Genomic DNA, 17,040 nt, shown 5'->3' on the forward strand with positions numbered 1-17,040 from the left:
TTTGATTAGCTGGAGAGATTAAAGTTAATAAAGGTATGACTAGAATAAGCACTGGATTAGAAACTTTGACCATGTGTTTGGAATGACGATCAGCACTCAAAAGTTCTTTTTGGAGAAGCACGTAATAGGTGACAATGTGCTTCTAATAAGAGCATTTATTCTAGAAGTGTTTATGAGCGGATGTACTTAAGCTTTGTCAAACTCTCTCCTACCGCGAATTGTTTGCGCAACAAGATATGACGAGTGTATAATGGATGGACCGAATCCTAACAGCCCAAGACTCGGTAACTTTAACACATCCTTTAATTGGATTTAAACTATTTCCCATTTTCCACACCCCCTTAAGAGCTAGAGTCTCTCTTTGCTGGATCCGATAGCTCCTACATTTTACATGCCCGTCGTTCTGTCCTAACTCTGCATGACATGTTGAAGCCGACTACTATTATGTTCCGGAGAGTTACCCATAAGGAACTGATGGGTTGAGATTTTCATTATCTCTAAACTCTTTTCAACAAACCCAAATGAGCAAAGCAGCACAGCAATAAGGGAAGTACCAAGGGAAATTTATTGAGACCCGACTGGGTTCTTTTTAGACATCACAATGAAAAGAAAATGCAGATTCAAAAGCAGAAACAAACACAACGGTTTGAAAACTAACACGAAATAAGATCGACTATGTATGTGCTGAAGATGATCAGATCAAACGGAGTCTGAAATGCTTGGATTCAAAGAAGCAAATGCAAGAAGCTCCTCGTCGCGCTCAAACACATCCAGTTGCTGCTTTTCCAAATTCACATATGCTTCAATCCCTTCTCCATTTTTCGTATCAAGCAGAATAAAGCAATCCTTAGTCGTGCAGCTAGGGACGGTGATCCAGATCGGCTTTCCCCAACCAAAGTCAACTTCATACATTGGGAACCTGCACCAGCTTGTACATTTATACATCACCAAATTCGGTCTCGAAAATTCAACCATTGATTCTTGCAAACACTCTTGGAAGATCACCGGCCATTGATCTTTCCCCCGAAACTTTTGAGCATATGAATCACAAAATCGGGTCATATTCTGCTTCAGCTGAGCCACCAGGTCATGCAACTCAATCACGCTGTCCTCGGCTGTGGACACTGTATATATCCAAACCATGCAACCTACAGAGTTTTGCGGTACCGGAGGAACCATTCTAGTGCGCAGGTTCACCGATTGAGTGAGAACAGTCGGGTTTGAGGAGGACCCTGAAGTCAATCTTAGCGCAGAAATTGCGCAGCTATAAATAAACGATGCGACAACTTCAACCCTCGTGGGGTTTTGAACTTTATCCGCGACTAAGGCTTTGAGGGCAGCAATCTTTGTGTGATCAAACACAAATCTTTTTGCGACACAATCGCTTTTCTCGGTCACAGCTTCTGGGAACTGTTGAATAAGAAGAGTATCCAAAATAACTCTAATGATCCCAAGAAGAAGAAAATAGAGCACACTCTTAAAGAAAACTCACAAAACAAACTAATTAGCAAAGCTTTTCTTATTTAGCTCTAGGCTTTGTTTTTCCTTGGATGATATACAATGCTTGGGGACTTGGGGTATTTATAGCAAACCAAATGAAAGCTACACCACACACTTACTTCACCTACAACATCCACCTACTTCACCTACAACCTCCACTTACTTCACCAACCTCACACACTTACTTCACCTACAACATCCACCTACTTCACCTACAACCTCCACTTACTTCACCAACCTCACACACTTACTTCACCTACAAATGACATTGATTCTCAACACTCCCCCTCAATGTCAGCTCTCATTCTTTGCACTGTGCTGAGTAAACAGCGAAAAATTTCGAGCTTGCCTGTACTCAAACTTTTTGTGAACAAGTCCGCAACTTGATCATTCGTCTTGACCTGTCTCATCTCAATCTCTTCTTGCATAACCTTTTCTCTGATAAAGTGGTAATGTACCTCCACATGCTTAGTTCTTGCATGAAAGACTGGATTTTCCGCCAAGCGAATTGCCGATTGGTTATCACAGTACAATGGTACTTGATAATCTACTGGTTGATGTATATAGGAATTGTAATGGCAAGTGGCAGTGCGGATGCGGCAATGTCCTTCACGCGTCTTCTGAAAAGCCGGGAGCTTTTGACAAAGTGGCACACGCTTTCTGAAAAGCCGGGAGCTTTTGACTTTGTCTCCCACACTTGTCGGCAAAAGTGTGCAGCTGATTTCTCACCTTCCACGCGTCTTCTGAAAAGCTGGGATGGCGTCTGAAGAGCTGGCGATCTTTACGCCGGAAAATCCGGCTTTGAAGAGTGGTGTCTCTTCATTTCTGAATCGGTGAACGCCTCTCCTTTAATAGAGGTGATCGATCACCTCTATCAATGCACACTTTGAAGACTTCCCAAACATCATCTTCGGCCCGTCGAGATTTTCCTCCATCCAACCCTTCTCTTTAAACTCTTTGAAAAAATGGCTAGCTCATCCAACCCATCGAACATTTGCTTAGATTTGAGTCTAAGCAGTGATCCGGTCGCGCCGCGTCAGGATAAGGTATGGTGCCCGTCTTTTTTATCTTCTCATGGCCCCCTTACAGGTGAGGACTCTGTGATGACGGATGCAACAACGGCTACGATAGTAGCTCGGAACCTCCTCACTCCCAAAGATAGTCAGCTGCTTTCAGGACGGTCCGATGAGTTGGCCGTTCAAGAGTCCCTGGCTCTCAGTGTTCAGTGCGCTGGCTCTGTGTCCAACATGGGCCAACGCCTTCTTGCTCGCTCCCGTCAGGTTGAATCCTTGATGGTGGAGGTGGAGAGTCTTAAGCAGGAGATCAAATAGCTTAAGTACGAGAACCGAAGTTTGCACGTGCTTGCCAACAATTATTCGACAGGCATGAAGAGGAAGCTTGATGACCGTTAAAGACTTGCGGCTTTCTTCCAGAGGCACCTCTTTCCTGGATCATCTAGCGTTCCACCAAGGATTGGGGCCTTGAATGATCTATCTTCGGTTCCTCCCGCTCCTATGCCTCCTGCTCCTATGCCTCTCGCTCCGATGCCTTCTGCTTTGATGACTCCTGCTCCGATGCCTTCTGTTCCGAGAGTGTTGCCACGTAGTGGGGCCTCACGTACACAACCTTTGTGAATGCTCCATCTTTCTGCCATCTTTTTTTTTTTTTTTTTTTTTTTTTTTTTTTTTTTTTTTTTTTTGGTAATCACTCGGAAATCAATGAACAAGCTTTATTCACTGTATTGGGTTGCCTCCTAAGTAGCGCTTTCTTTTACGTCTTGCAGCCGAACGACGCTTTATCTTGTAAACCCACTTGCAGGATATGGGTTTGACATCTCTTGGCTTTGGCACCAAATCCCAAGTCTGATTTTGCTTAAGCGCAGTGATTTCTTCTTCCATAGCTCTTATCCATTCAGAACTCTGTGATGCTTCTTCAAACACCTCAGGTTCTTTTGGTGCTCCATCAATTATGGCAGCATTAGCATATTTAGGATTTGGCTTTCGTACTCTTGTTGACCTTCTTAGTTGTGATTGTGGAGTTGATACTTCTACTCTACTAGGTCTAACTTCTTGTGGTTGTTGGTACACACCTGTTTGCCAAGGACTCTTAGGTACTTCTTGGTCGACATCGTCTCCAGTAAGCAAATCTTCAGGCTCATCTGGACTTGATTGGATTTGGGCAGCTTGGTCACCCAGTTTCCCTTGCAACGTATCTTCAAACTCTTTTGGGTCAGGTGACGCCTCATTTTCTGAGCACCAACAAGATGATGCTTCTGCGTCCCATTCTTCCTCCACAGCTAGAGACGCAACGACATCCCAATCATCTTCAATTTTCTTCTCTGAGTTGGCGACGTTACTTTATGCAGGCCTTTTGAACCAGCAATCCTTCGCCATGTGGCCATTCTTTCCACAATTGTAACACTTGCCCTCAAATCTTTTATTATTCTGGGACTGACCACGGTTGCCGTGATACTTCGGAGCTCCCCCTGGCCGAGAACTCCCTCCTCCTTGATGACCTTTTTCCTTGTCACCATTTCTTTTAGATCCACCACCAGCACGCTGCTTAAAGCTGCCTTTACTTTTGGTGTAGAGCGCTTCCTCTTCACTCTTCAGTGAGACTCCTCCCATTTGCTTGGCCATAGCTTCTTGACTTGCAAGCAAATTTTCAAACTCAACAAGCGATGGTTGTGTCGGCCATCCTTGTATAGCGGCAATGAACCCTCGATATTCGGGTCTCAAACCATGGATAATTATTCTCTTCATCCTGGTTTCCCCAATAGGAGCTGTTGGATCTAATTCTGAAATTTCGCGGCATATCGACTTCACCTTGTGAAAGTACTGGGCAATCGTCATGTCGCGTTGTACCATTGATAGCAGCTCATTCTCGAGAAGTTGCAATTTTGTATCGTTCCTCTTCGAAAAAAGTGTAACAAAAGTGTCCCATGCTTCCTTTGGCGTTTTAGCATCCCGAATGTGCTCCAACATTTCTTCTTCTACTGTGATCTTTAAAGCAAACATTGATTTGCCTGCTTTAATTTTCCACTTCCGCAAGACGCCGTTAGCATCTTCCGCTGCCGGTTGTGTAGCTTCACTACCACCGACAACCTCCCACAAGTCTTGACCTTGAAGATAAGACTCTATACACATTGCCCACGTGTTATAGTTTTGGTTGTTGAGCTTCTTGATTCCTCCAACAACTTGAAGATCACCCATCGTATCGGCAAAACTTTGACTACACCGAACAAGCTTGAGTGACTACCGTGCAGAGTAATACACCACTCTCGACACAAAGAAGCTCCCTCTCAAGGTTTGTGATGACCCCAGCAATAATCTCAAGAAATTTTTTCTGATGTGGAAGATCAGTCAAAACTGCAACCACAAAGCATACTCGGAATTTCAAGAGACTTTACAACCAATGCTCTACCAAGAACGATCCCTGACCGACTTGGCTCTAGATACCAATTGTTGAATAAGAAGAGTATCCAAAATAACTCTAATGATCCCAAGAAGAAGAAAATAGAGCACACTCTTAAAGAAAACTCACAAAACAAACTAATTAGCAAAGCTTTTCTTATTTAGCTCTAGGCTTTGTTTTTCCTTGGATGATATACAATGCTTGGGGACTTGGGTATTTATAGCAAACCAAATGAAAGCTACACCACACACTTACTTCACCTACAACATCCACCTACTTCACCTACAACCTCCACTTACTTCACCAACCTCACACACTTACTTCACCTACAACATCCACCTACTTCACCTACAACCTCCACTTACTTCACCAACCTCACACACTTACTTCACCTACAAATGACATTGATTCTCAACAGGAACAGTGGCAGGTCAGCTTGGGGAAATATATTTTCCGCGACGAACTCAGGGGATGGTACATACGAATCACGAGCCACAGCTGCCCAGTTGTTGACGAAATTGATTATGGTGGATGCATCAACTATCTTGTGTGACATACCAATGCCAAGTGCCATTCCACCGCAGTCAAAGAAGCTCACTTGAACATCCACGATCACACTGACATCCGGATCCTCATTCCACGCCACATCTTTGGAGATTAATAACGCCAGGTCCTCGTCTTTAGGGTTCTCAAGAATGTCAGAGAGCTTGAAGTTTCTGATTCGCGTTTTGACAAATGCGACTCCTTCATCGTTGCAGTCAATGGAGAATCTGTCTCCGATCCTGCCGGCAAAAGGGTAGTATTTGGACAGTGTTTCGGATAGTGATTTCTTGAGCTGATTGGATTTATCCTCGACAGACAGATAATCGGAGGCTTCCTTGGGGTAGAAGTAAACGACCGGAACATAAGAGCGATGGTTAACCTGATCGAGGAGCGAGAGTATGTGTGTTCGAAGATGTGGTGGGGTTGGAGTGGAAGGTTTGATGATTTCTCTGGATATGTTTTCAACTTCCATAGCCGCCATAACTGTATATTTGTGAGCTTTTTAAGTTAATTTGTATGTAGCAGATAACAGAAATGTACTTTATAGGATGAAAAACCCAATGATTTCATACGCCCCTGGTCAAATTTGGTAGTCTACAATCGCTGGCATAAATAACATTATTGTCCTCCATTCCTTTTCAAAACCTGTCTACATAAGTTCGACAAGGGCTGAGAAGAAAATAGGGTCCCAAGATGTCGACTACTATAAGAAAGGGTTAAAGGGTTAAAGGGTTTTTATAACAAATGATCCCTGAAAAAGACTCCAATTATGATAGTCCCTGAAATTGAAAATCGATTAATGTAGTCTTTGAATTTTAACCCCGTGAATCAATGTGGGTTTTCCATTAGTGTTCTGTCCAAATTAACTCTAAAAAGGGTCAGACAACCAATTTTTCATGATAAAATGACCAAAATAACCCTGTTACTTATAATTTGACTTACTACCTCTCTTTTCCTTTCTCCATCTTCACTTTTCTCTCCATTTTTTTCATGGATTCGGATATTGTAAATCAATTGCCCTTTTTCATTGCTTAAACTTGGGCATCTGACTTGCCCTTTGTCTCCTTCTTTTGCTGGTAACTTTAACACCTTTTTCATCTTCTTCACTGTCAACAATTTGACTTGCCCTCTGTCTCCTCCTTTTGCTGGTAACTTCAACACCTTCTTCATATTCTTCATTGTCAACAATGCTACCAAGGTCACCGAACAAAGCTTCATCATAGAAAATCTCCTCTATCAACCCTATCTATTCAGGCTCTTCTTCAATGGGGTTGTCAAAATTTTCTACAAACATGTTATCATCATCTTCATAAAGTTGTTCTTCAAATTGCGTTATTGGTATATCATCTTCTTCCTCTTGCTCATAATCACTGTCAATAAGTTCCTTGTCAGTACCTTCCTCTTCCTCCTCATTATCATCATCTTCATTCACACCCCCTGCACTGCTTTCATCTTCATTCCCACCACTATTACAGGTTGCAGCTTCACCCTCATGCCCTTGCTGTCCAATCCCAAAATCCCCAAACTCATCATCCCAATTCAAACTATGTGTTATCTGCAACTCTTCATCTAAGTTCACAACCACATCAAATAATTCGTTTCTTGTCATTATTTGCTTGTCAACTTGAGTAGAAGATTGAACCTCATATATTTCCCTCTTCCAATTGTCACTTGAACGTCAGACCATGTACAAATCAGGCAAGTCTTCAATCAAATTCATCACATCTGCATCGCATTTCATCTCTTCAAAGGTCCCATCAGGAAGCTTCTTATACTGTGCTAACTCTTCCTCATATTTTAGGTCCTTTGCAATATTGTGACATTCTACCAATGATTGCATGTCACCATCAACCCAATTGAGAAATATAACCTCACCCCCTGTGTATACTTCCTTGCGTCATTTTTTAATCAACTGACCTCCATGGTGAATTTTATAAGTGAAAAAGCCAGGATTAGCTACAAGACATACAAATTCAAGTCAAAAGTATGTTACACTTAGAATGAATAGGTGACATGCATCAAAATCTACTATGTTTCATTCCTTGTATTTATGCAACAAAAAATTCTTCTCCTATAATTAATCATGTGCAATTCTTTCTTAGTAGTTCTCAAAACTACATTTTAAGCCAAGAGTTAATCAAATGTGGTAGTTAAATGTAAAGAGAGAGAGAAGACACTTACATATTAATATTGAACTAATATTAAAGCATTACAACTAGAATATTTTCAAGTTAAATCATCACTTTATTTAACCTAGAAGAGAGAGAAGCCAATAAATTAGGAAGAGGAAATTAAGAGCATGGTATTGTCAAATCTATGAAAAAAGGATATGGATACTCTAAGTTTGAGAGGAATGTGAAGAACATGCTAATTAGTCATTCCCCATCAACTTAATTAAGTTCCTTCAATTTTATTATCATAAATTGTTTGCATAATTAATTTATTGGGTGTGGCTAGTAATGGAAGGAATCATGTTGTTCCTGATTGGAGGACTAGCAAGGTGTCCAAGGTGCAACAAATGAGGTGATAGGTAGAGGTTTGAGAAACTATGGGGAAGGAAGCAGGAGAAACTAGTTCAAGAAAGAGAGAGCTCGATTCTATTCAAACCCTACACCTAAGTGAATGCCACAACAACCAACAACCAAACCAATACCATTAAATAATGGAAGAATTTAACACAAAGTGACAAACATATACATTGGGACAGCAGAAAAGTCTAAACCCACTTCAAACCCTCAAACACCGACATTACAAAACAATCCACTGACAAAATTCACAAGAAAACAACACCCACTTATCAAACCGAACAAAAAACCATATTGGGAGCACTAAAAGTGCAAACAAACTCAAAAACTAAAGGAGATTCGATTTACTCACCATATTGTAAAGGCTTTCCATTTTTTTGATATATTTATGGCATCACAATCAACCTAAATCACCATCGCAAATAACCAAACTCGAATTATTCCTGACAATCCTCTAATTTAGTCGAATCTAACAGGTTTCATTGAATCTCATGTAAAAAATCCCCAATATTTTTTCAAACCCTAAGTCTTACAGTAGAAAAAAATTCGCAGAAGGAGAAGGAATGAGGAAGAGTGAGGAAAAGTAAGGGATTTGGTGGGACAAGTGAAATAGTGGGAAGGGAGGAATAGGATTAGTAGGGTATTATTGTCATTTATCATGAAAATTTGTCACGTGTTCTTTTTTAATGTTGATTTGGACGGAAAACTAATGGAAAGACGACATTGATTTGCGGGGTTAAAATTCAAGGACTACATTGATCAATTTTCAATTTCAAAGACCATCATGATTGATGAGGTCAATTTCAAGAACCATCATAATTGATGATATCAATTTCAAAGATCATTTGTAATAAGGATCTTATAAGAAATTGTCAAGATGCACTTTGACCATGTGCCACACGGGAGGTTGAAACAAAATTACAGAAATAAAAAGACCATAACTACCCACCAAATGCATAGTAACTGTTTTTGTATATTTACTTTTTGGCAAACACTGTTTTTGTATATTTTTCAGATGTACATGACACATTTCTCACGATTTTTCATTCTGATAATAGAAACGGGGATTAGTTGTGAGGCCAAAAAGACATCGAACTTCAATGATGTGGCTCATCTGTTTTTTAAGTTGCACCACATAAATCGTCCTTGCAAAATATTAGTCAAAACAGAAAAATTTGAGACATTTAATTGAGTTCAAAGAAACTCATGAACACTGTGGTCTAAGAAACGTTGAAATTTCATCATGACAATCAAATGGGCAAATTGTTTCGGATTAAATTGAATTTTTACAAGGATAATCTGTGGATCGAGACTTGCAATATAAACAATTTAAATTGTTGAAGTTCGATGTGAGGTGGGCCCATAACTATCCCTATTTTTTCCAAAGTGCAATCAGTTTTCCAACTGCTTTTGTAAAAGGTTACCAGGCGAGCTAAGGAATTTTTTTCAATACAATCGTTATTGGAGGATGAAGAATGAACTTAAGACCTCGGATGTAAAAGGTAAGTTATTCTTAACCAAGTGCAAAACTCTCACAAACTTAAAGCAATTTAAGAAAACTGAAAACAATTATGATTGACGAAAACTTATCAGAACTCTCCAAGAAGCAATCTCATTTCTAATAAAAATTACATATAGTGGTTTTTAATTAAAACACTTAGAAAGCAAAAGTTCTTCTAGGAAAAGTGCTTCTTGTAGAAGCAATCCGAATGCATATCTCCTATCGATGGCTTGTTTGTCCAACACGATTAACGTGTAATCTACAGCTAAATCTTCCAGCCTTCTAGTAGCTTAAACAAGTTTCCAAATCATCTCCAAGCTTAACAAGTAGTTAGTTCGTTGAAACTTGCTCAACGAAGGGGATTAAAATCGACAATTAGTTTCTCTAACAATAGAATAGCTGCTTATAAATAGAGAGTTTCGATAACAGATTAACTGTAATCGGTTAATTTCGCTATAATTAGTGATCTTCGTCTCAAAGCTGAACAATGTAAATTCAATGAGAAATCCGCTGTGATTATTCTTTCTCCGGAGCTGCAATTCCTACGTAAAAAGGTCAAAATGCAGATGAAGATTGAGATAGTCTCTGAAGATCAATGTAAACCATCATCTCCGACACCAGACCACCTTAAGAGCTACAAACTCTCTCTGCTAGATCAGATAGCTCCTATCTTTTACGTGCCCGTTGTTCTATTCTACTCAGCTCCTGAAAACATTGACGATACCACCATTGTCGATAGGTTGAAGAAATCTTTATCCGAAACCTTGACCTGTTTCTACCCTTTGGCCGGAAGGATTGAGGGCAACGCATCTGTGGATTGTGAAGATGGACGAGTTGCCTTCACAAAAGCTAGAGCTCACGTTCAGCTCTCTGAGATACTAAAAAGTCCAGAAATGGATTTAGTGCAACAACTTCTTCCACTTGATCCCTACAATATTAGAACAGACAAGGCGGTTGCAGCCATGGCCGTCCAATTGAACTGTTTTGACTGCGGTGGCATGGGCATTGGGATCTGCCTTTCGCACAAGATTGCAGATGGTGCAACATTGTCTTCGTTCCTTGATGCTTGGGCAACAAGGTCACGCGGTATTTCAGAAAACATCACTCCCTCCCTAAATTCAGCCACCATGTTTCCACCTAGGGACAAAGAAATCTTCATGCCATCCAATTTGATCAAGAGAGAAAATATCGTGACAAAGAGGTTTGTCTTTGATGCATCCAGCTTAGCCAAGCTGAAAGTCAAAGCATCCAAGGGTTTGTGCACGGATGACCGTGCTCCTACTCGTGTGGAAGCTCTGACAGCCCTTATATGCAAGTCTAGCATGAATGCGAAGAATGGTACATTGGGTAAGGGCAGGCCATCAATGGCGATATCCCATGTGGTGAATTTAAGGGAACGAATGGCTCCACCTTTGCCAGAGCATTCTTTTGGTAATATCTGGCGGTTTGCTGTTGCATCCATAATGAACGATGAAAGCAACCCAGAGTTGCATGACTTGGTGGTTCGATTAAGAAAAGTAATAAGGAAGATCGATGATGGTTATGTGAGGAAACTGCAAGGTGAAGATGGGTTTACACATGCTTGTGAGCCTCTAAAAGAAACCAGTGAATTGGTCTCCGAAGGAGAGGTTGAGTTTTTCAGGTTCAGCAGTTGGATTAGGTTTTCCCTGTACAACACTGATTTTGGATGGGGAAAACCCACCTGGGCATGCATTCCTAGTGTGCCCATCAAGAATGTTGTCATACTGTTGAGTAGTAGCTCGGGTGACGGAATAGAGGCATGGGTGACCTTGGATGAGGAAGACATGGCTAAATTTGAACGTGATCACGAGCTTCTAGAATTTGTTTCTGTGGCACCAAGCTCTTAAGCCTATGTAGCTAGGTTCATGTCTTCCAGCCAGTCCTATGCTTTAAGTGGTTGATGTTCGTAGTTTACACATTTGTAAATTACCATCATTTGGTTAGGAACATGTAACCGAAAGTGCAAGTCCAGTAAATGCATATTAATGATGATGTAGGGCCTAAGAACATTCATCGCAAATAAAGCCAATCAGATATATCAATATATTAAAAAATGCACACGCAAATAGATCTTTCTGAGATCCACCAATAGATATTATACACATACAGAAACGCGACAAAGTAGTTCAGTGAGTACTTCAAACCAATTAAATCAACTCCAAGTGAATAAAATTACCTGTACTTTGCAGCTTCTTACATGTTAACCCTTATCGACTATACCACTATGTTCACCGTGCTGAATATGTAATGCAGCGTCAAACTCCTGTTTTGTTGTTTTGTGTAAATGGTATCTGTGAAAATCCCTGAATTCCATTGCTGTGCAATGTTTCTCGAACGTGGGGTGAAAATAGCCGAATATAGAGGGGCAAACAGGAAAGAGAATGGACAACTATCAATTAGTGTTCAACCTTCACAGCACACAGCCACGCAATCCCCCCAAACGATCCAAAAGCAGCAAAACAGAAACATGAGACCTTCTAACAGCATGAGTATATCCCTCCACCATTAGCTTGAAGATGTTTGGATTGAACCCAAACGGCGACCAACTGCTTCACTGCTAACAGCGTTTGAAGCAGCAACCTCTTCTAAGCGCTTCCAGGTGGCTTCATGTTTTGCTTGTATCTCCTCCTCTTTTGCTTCCTCTTCTTGAAATTTGAGCAAACAATCCTCAAATAGCTCAGGATCAACATCGGAGTAGATTTTACGGATATTTAATGTCAAGCTCCGGGCCACTTGGTTCCAGTGGTTGCGGCCATTCTTCTCCAGGGCAGGAAAGATAATGGGCAATATGACTTTACAGTTTTCTCTGATTAAGTTCTCAATGTGATCATTGTTCCACAAGTACAAAGCCCTCTCTGCCACCTGTAAAAGCACACATCAGTCAGCTCAATCAAGGTGAATGTGAGCAAACAATTCAGAAGAACTTGCCTGAAAGTTCAATACGGAAGGAAATACAATAATAACGATCAAAGGTATAAACAAGAGTAAAACCAAACCAAAAACGGACAATACTTATCAGAATCAATAAAAGGTGATGCGAAACTTTTGGAAGCGCAAGTGGAAGAGAGAGATGGGTTTCTCCAAACAGGCGTCAAATATTTGTAAGCACAAAGAAATAATAAATTAAATGAAGACACAGCTCAATAGTCAATACCTGAAAGTGTGAACTGCTCAAGCAACGAGATATTTGGCGGAAGAGTGGTACCATACATTTCTGAAATTCTGCTGGCTGAGTTGCTTCTAAAGTTTCCTCGAGCTCACTTAGGAACATGACTTCCTTTGAACTATTTGTGATTGGCCAGTACTTTAACAACCCTCTTATAACAGTATCTGCAAGCCTGCAATCTTTCTCGACAAACTGTGAAATGCAGTAGGACAACTGCTGATGGTACATTTGTAAGCATCTTGGCTTGTGAAGGGGGATCAGAGCCTGAACTAGGAAAAGTTTGTGTTCTTCTTTAAGTGGAAGAGCAAATCCATTGATTATACTGCCCAAAACCTCTAAAAGCTCAGCAATCCCATTGTGCCTTTCTGTTTCAAAAATAAATCGGAAAAATATATTGTTGATCGCCTTCCTAATGAATGGGCGATGCGCCATAAACTTTCCATAGACACGATGCAGAATTGTTTTTAAGTACTCCCTTTCCCTGGGATCCTCAGAATCAAAGAGATCCAATAATTTGAGAACAAAAGACTGATCAATGTACTTCTTAGCAACCTTTGCATCTGTCTCAGGTGATGCAACAAACCTCAGAAAAAGTTCATATACAATCTGTAAGTGTGACCATGCAGGGTCCATCAAAGGCTCCTCCTCCTCCAAATCAAATCCTTCTAAAGCCTTGTTCTCTCGGGGCTGTGGAGAGAACGACCTGAACAAATTCACACTCACCACCTTTACAACTTCTTGAACTATAATTTCAGTGAACTTTCCATTTGCAGAGGTAACATAATCTACAAGCTCTAGCAACGTCTGCCGCTTGATGTCTTTTTCTCTCAGATTTTTTGTCGGGTCGGTGAAGTCAAACACTACACAACATAAGTTCAGCTTTTTCACAAACAAGTTATGCTTCTCGGAGTTGGGTACATCTCTAAACGCTGGAAATGCTTCATACGAAGTTGTAACAGAATTCAGACTTGAGTTGACAAGTTGGGGGGACTTGCTTCCATGGCCATATCCTAAATTTGAAGCAGAATCAAGACCCAAAAGAGGGTACTCTATTCGAATTAAGTGGCCTATTCCCTACATCACCGCTTCTTGAACCTATGGAGGAAGCATTGAATGTAGGGGCAGATGAACCCCCGAGCTCACGATTCTCGGCTGACTTAGACGGCTTCCTAGGAAGCTTACCAAATAAGTTCTTGATCATGACTTCAGAAACAAATGATCTCAACCACAAATCCTGCCAAACCCTCAAAGCAGAACTGAACCGAAAATTCGATACCTCAAATGAAAGAATCAAACCAGATATACACAACCCATTTCACCAATGAGGTACAAAATCAGCAGTATAAGAAATCGAAAACCCAGATAGAGACAACCATTTATGAAGATTAAATTACTCCCACAAGTTCCCTTGTTTTCATGTATCATTCTCTTCTAGTAATTCTCCAATTTCTATATATATGTAACACCAAAGTAGAAGAATTTGACACCTTCTGAGGTCAAATTCAGTAACTCATGAGCAGAAACTGATTTAAGTCAAAGTCCAATAAGCAAGGCTCTTGTCTTTAATCTACTTCCAGGTAAGGACAGCTTGAAGAACATATATATATGTGTGTGTGTGTGTGTGTGTGTGTGTATTTTACCAAATCAGCAGCCAAACCGAGATAGCTCTGCGGCTGACACGATCTGGGTGCGATCTGAAACACAAAGATAGCATTCCACAGATATCATTAACAACAAAATAATCAAAGGGAAAGTGATGCATAAAAGAAACATCTATAAGGTGCGAGCAAAAAAGCAAAAGGGTAAGAAACTAAATTGTGAAAAGATGAAATTTTTCTACTTACAGAATCAGCAGGAGTCTTGAGTAAGAGCAAGAAAGCAAAGAACTTTTCCTCTACTAAATTCTGGGTCAGACGGGGGAGAGAGAGAGAGAGAGAGAGAAGGAAGAAGACAAGGTGATCAGAAGAACAGAACATCCAACAATTTCAGAGTCCTTACTAAATTCAACCTTTGATAGAGTTTTGAAAGAAAGTAAAAGGAAAAGTTGGGAAAAGAGAAAAGGTAAAGGAACCAACGCCCCTCTCTCTCTAGCAAAAGCTTTCTCTCTCTAACTTGGACTTGGAGGGAGGGAGAGAGAGTTCTTGAAAGAAAAGTCAGCCAACTCGCTGCCAACTCATCGAACCAGAATCTGAGTCTCGATGTTTTTTTTTTTCCTTTGTTGGGACGTTGCCTGGTTTTATTTTAAGAGCCCCAAAAAAAGAACAATATCTTCAGTGGAGTCTATATGATCTCGTCACTACCCACTCCTATTCCCATGATGAGTCTTTTGACCAAACGGACGCGCGGTAAGGCTGTCGAATTCCAACAGGATGCTCTCCGAATCATTTTTGGTGAGAATCTACAAATCTGTGAATTGTATCCGTCTATTGTATACTTAATAAAAATTGATAACACGATATACAATGAATGGACATGATTTAAGAATTTCTAGAATCTTCACAAAGAGAATCCGTAGGGATCCGGACTCGTCTGAATTGAAGAACTCCGGGAGAATAAGTGAGCCTATCACGTCTGTTTTGGTTGAAAAATTATGAGCATTCAATCGGTAAATCAAAGGTTTGAAAAGAAGAACATAACAAATTTAGTTTCATCTCTTCTCACCGCAGCTGCCCCACCCCCCCCCCCCCCCCACCCACTTGTTGCCGAAGTCGCATTATCTTGAAAATCTTCCATTTATGTGATTGTCAAAGTATTCTTGAAAATCTTCCATTTATGTGATTGTCAAAGTATTCATTATTAGGCCAACGATGGTTGGCTCGAGGCCAGTTTGAGATTATTGTATTTTTTATTAAATTGTTTATGTTGTGTTTTAAGAATAATCACTGTAAAATAAAACAATTAAGCGTTTTATAAATTATATTTTTAAAATTTTGTGAGTATGAAAAACAATGTTAAAACAAGGTCTAGAATGATAAGTAATATCATAGTTTAAAACTAATGAGCTTATTTAAGGAATTAAAAATATTCTAAGGGCTCAACTCTACTTTTTATTAAAGCAGCTTTTAAAATCAATCTACATGTTGCTTTTAAAAGTTGTTGTCTGATGGTCATTACCTTTTAAAATAAATAGTATATTTTATTTTTATCAAATATTTTTTTATTACTTAACTTTAAAATGAAGTACTGTTTCATGAAAAATGTATCGTCCACTAAGGTTGAGCCCATCACGTCAAATAGTAAAAAAGTTAATCATACATCGTACATTGTTGCACAGTAAAATTTTCCTGGTGCCAATCAAGCTCAAGACATAGTGATCTTTAATTGCATACAAAGCCAACAAGTTACGAAGAGACGGATTGATTGCCAATTTTCTTCGATATAATGAATACTCTCACCACCAATTTCAAGCATATCCACAACCTCAAGTTGGAAGGACTTACGTATAACACATAATAATCAGATACCATAGATATAGGTTTACGTAAAAATTTACAGATCGTGCACCAATGAGAACTGCTTTCAACGAGACTCAAACAACACAAGGCAATGATCTTACCTTAGGCTGAAAAAAAAAAAAAAAAAAAAAAAAAAAAAAACCTAATTTCCCGAACCCGATCCGAAATTTCCCAAACCCGACCCAAAAAAAAACCGAACCTGAAAATCCCGAAACTTCGGTAACCCGAACCAAAATAGTCCGAAACTTTCAGTATGGAATTTAGTTTTGATAGACCTTTAGTTCGGTAATCCCGAACCGAATAACTATATTAATATATAACATGTATTTAATTTAAATTAAAAATTATAAACTATCTGGACCGTTGGATTGGTTGAGATTTAATCTCAACCGTCCAATGTAAGTTATAGGGTTTCACACTCTCACTCTCTCACATTTCTCACCGAAGCCTCAACCCTCAACCCTCTCATCTCTCTCGAGTTCTCACTTCTTCGCCTCTGTTCTCTCATCTGCCTCTACATTTCTGAGGTCAGTGGCTACAACTACTGCCATAACAGTTGCCTCTTCACGTCCTGCCGCTGTTGCCCTTTCTTCCCTCTCTTCTTCCTCCTCCTTTGTATCTTTTCCATTCCCAAAACCCCAAAATAGCTCTTCTTTCATCTGCGTCGTCTCTGCTCAACCCAAATCCTCCCTTCCTCGCTACAAGCTTCGCCCACCTGCCATCATTTCAAGTCTTCATGATTAATTATGTGGTTTTTTTTAATGAGTTGCAGTCTTTTCTCATAATAATAATAATAATGCGTTGTAATATGATTCTTTATTTGATTTGAATTTTGTTTTGGGATCTGTTTGTTTGATCATTTTGAGCTTTTTACAGAATTTTTATTTTTAATTTTGTTTTGAATTGTAGAGTGAT

General features: G+C 39.9%; 3 protein-coding genes across 3 annotated transcripts; 1 reads left to right on the top strand and 2 right to left on the bottom strand.

The window, feature by feature from the left end:
• Positions 1 to 542: 542 nt before the first annotated feature.
• LOC108867456 (acyltransferase Pun1-like) lies at positions 543 to 6,010 on the bottom strand. The gene is made up of 3 exons (XM_048584817.1): positions 5,337 to 6,010; position 5,296; positions 543 to 1,410 (listed from the first exon to the last, which is right to left on the bottom strand). The coding sequence occupies exons 1-3, from the start codon at positions 5,936 to 5,938 to the stop codon at positions 700 to 702; spliced, it is 1,314 nt and encodes a 437-aa protein (XP_048440774.1). The 5' UTR covers positions 5,939 to 6,010; the 3' UTR covers positions 543 to 699.
• A 3,574-nt stretch (positions 6,011 to 9,584) lies between these two features.
• Positions 9,585 to 11,392, top strand: LOC125477630 (stemmadenine O-acetyltransferase-like). Its single transcript, XM_048584978.1, has one exon. It carries the CDS (start codon positions 10,044 to 10,046, stop codon positions 11,349 to 11,351), a length of 1,308 nt encoding a protein of 435 aa, XP_048440935.1. The 5' UTR covers positions 9,585 to 10,043; the 3' UTR covers positions 11,352 to 11,392.
• Positions 11,393 to 11,524: 132 nt separating this feature from the next.
• LOC103949892 (serine/threonine protein phosphatase 2A 57 kDa regulatory subunit B' theta isoform-like) lies at positions 11,525 to 14,678 on the bottom strand. Its single transcript, XM_009361031.3, is given in 4 exon segments — positions 11,525 to 12,366; positions 12,659 to 13,714; positions 13,716 to 14,364; positions 14,515 to 14,678. Coding segments are annotated over 3 exon segments (1,569 nt in total). The 5' UTR covers positions 13,872 to 14,364; positions 14,515 to 14,678; the 3' UTR covers positions 11,525 to 12,009.
• Between the last annotated feature and the right edge of the window lie 2,362 nt (positions 14,679 to 17,040).

Source organism: the organism of the source record quoted next, unplaced genomic scaffold (assembly GCF_019419815.1).
Source record: "Pyrus x bretschneideri cultivar Hongxiangsu unplaced genomic scaffold, Pyrus_bretschneideri_v1 Contig22, whole genome shotgun sequence".
In the NCBI taxonomy this organism is placed as follows: Eukaryota; Viridiplantae; Streptophyta; class Magnoliopsida; order Rosales; family Rosaceae; genus Pyrus; species Pyrus x bretschneideri.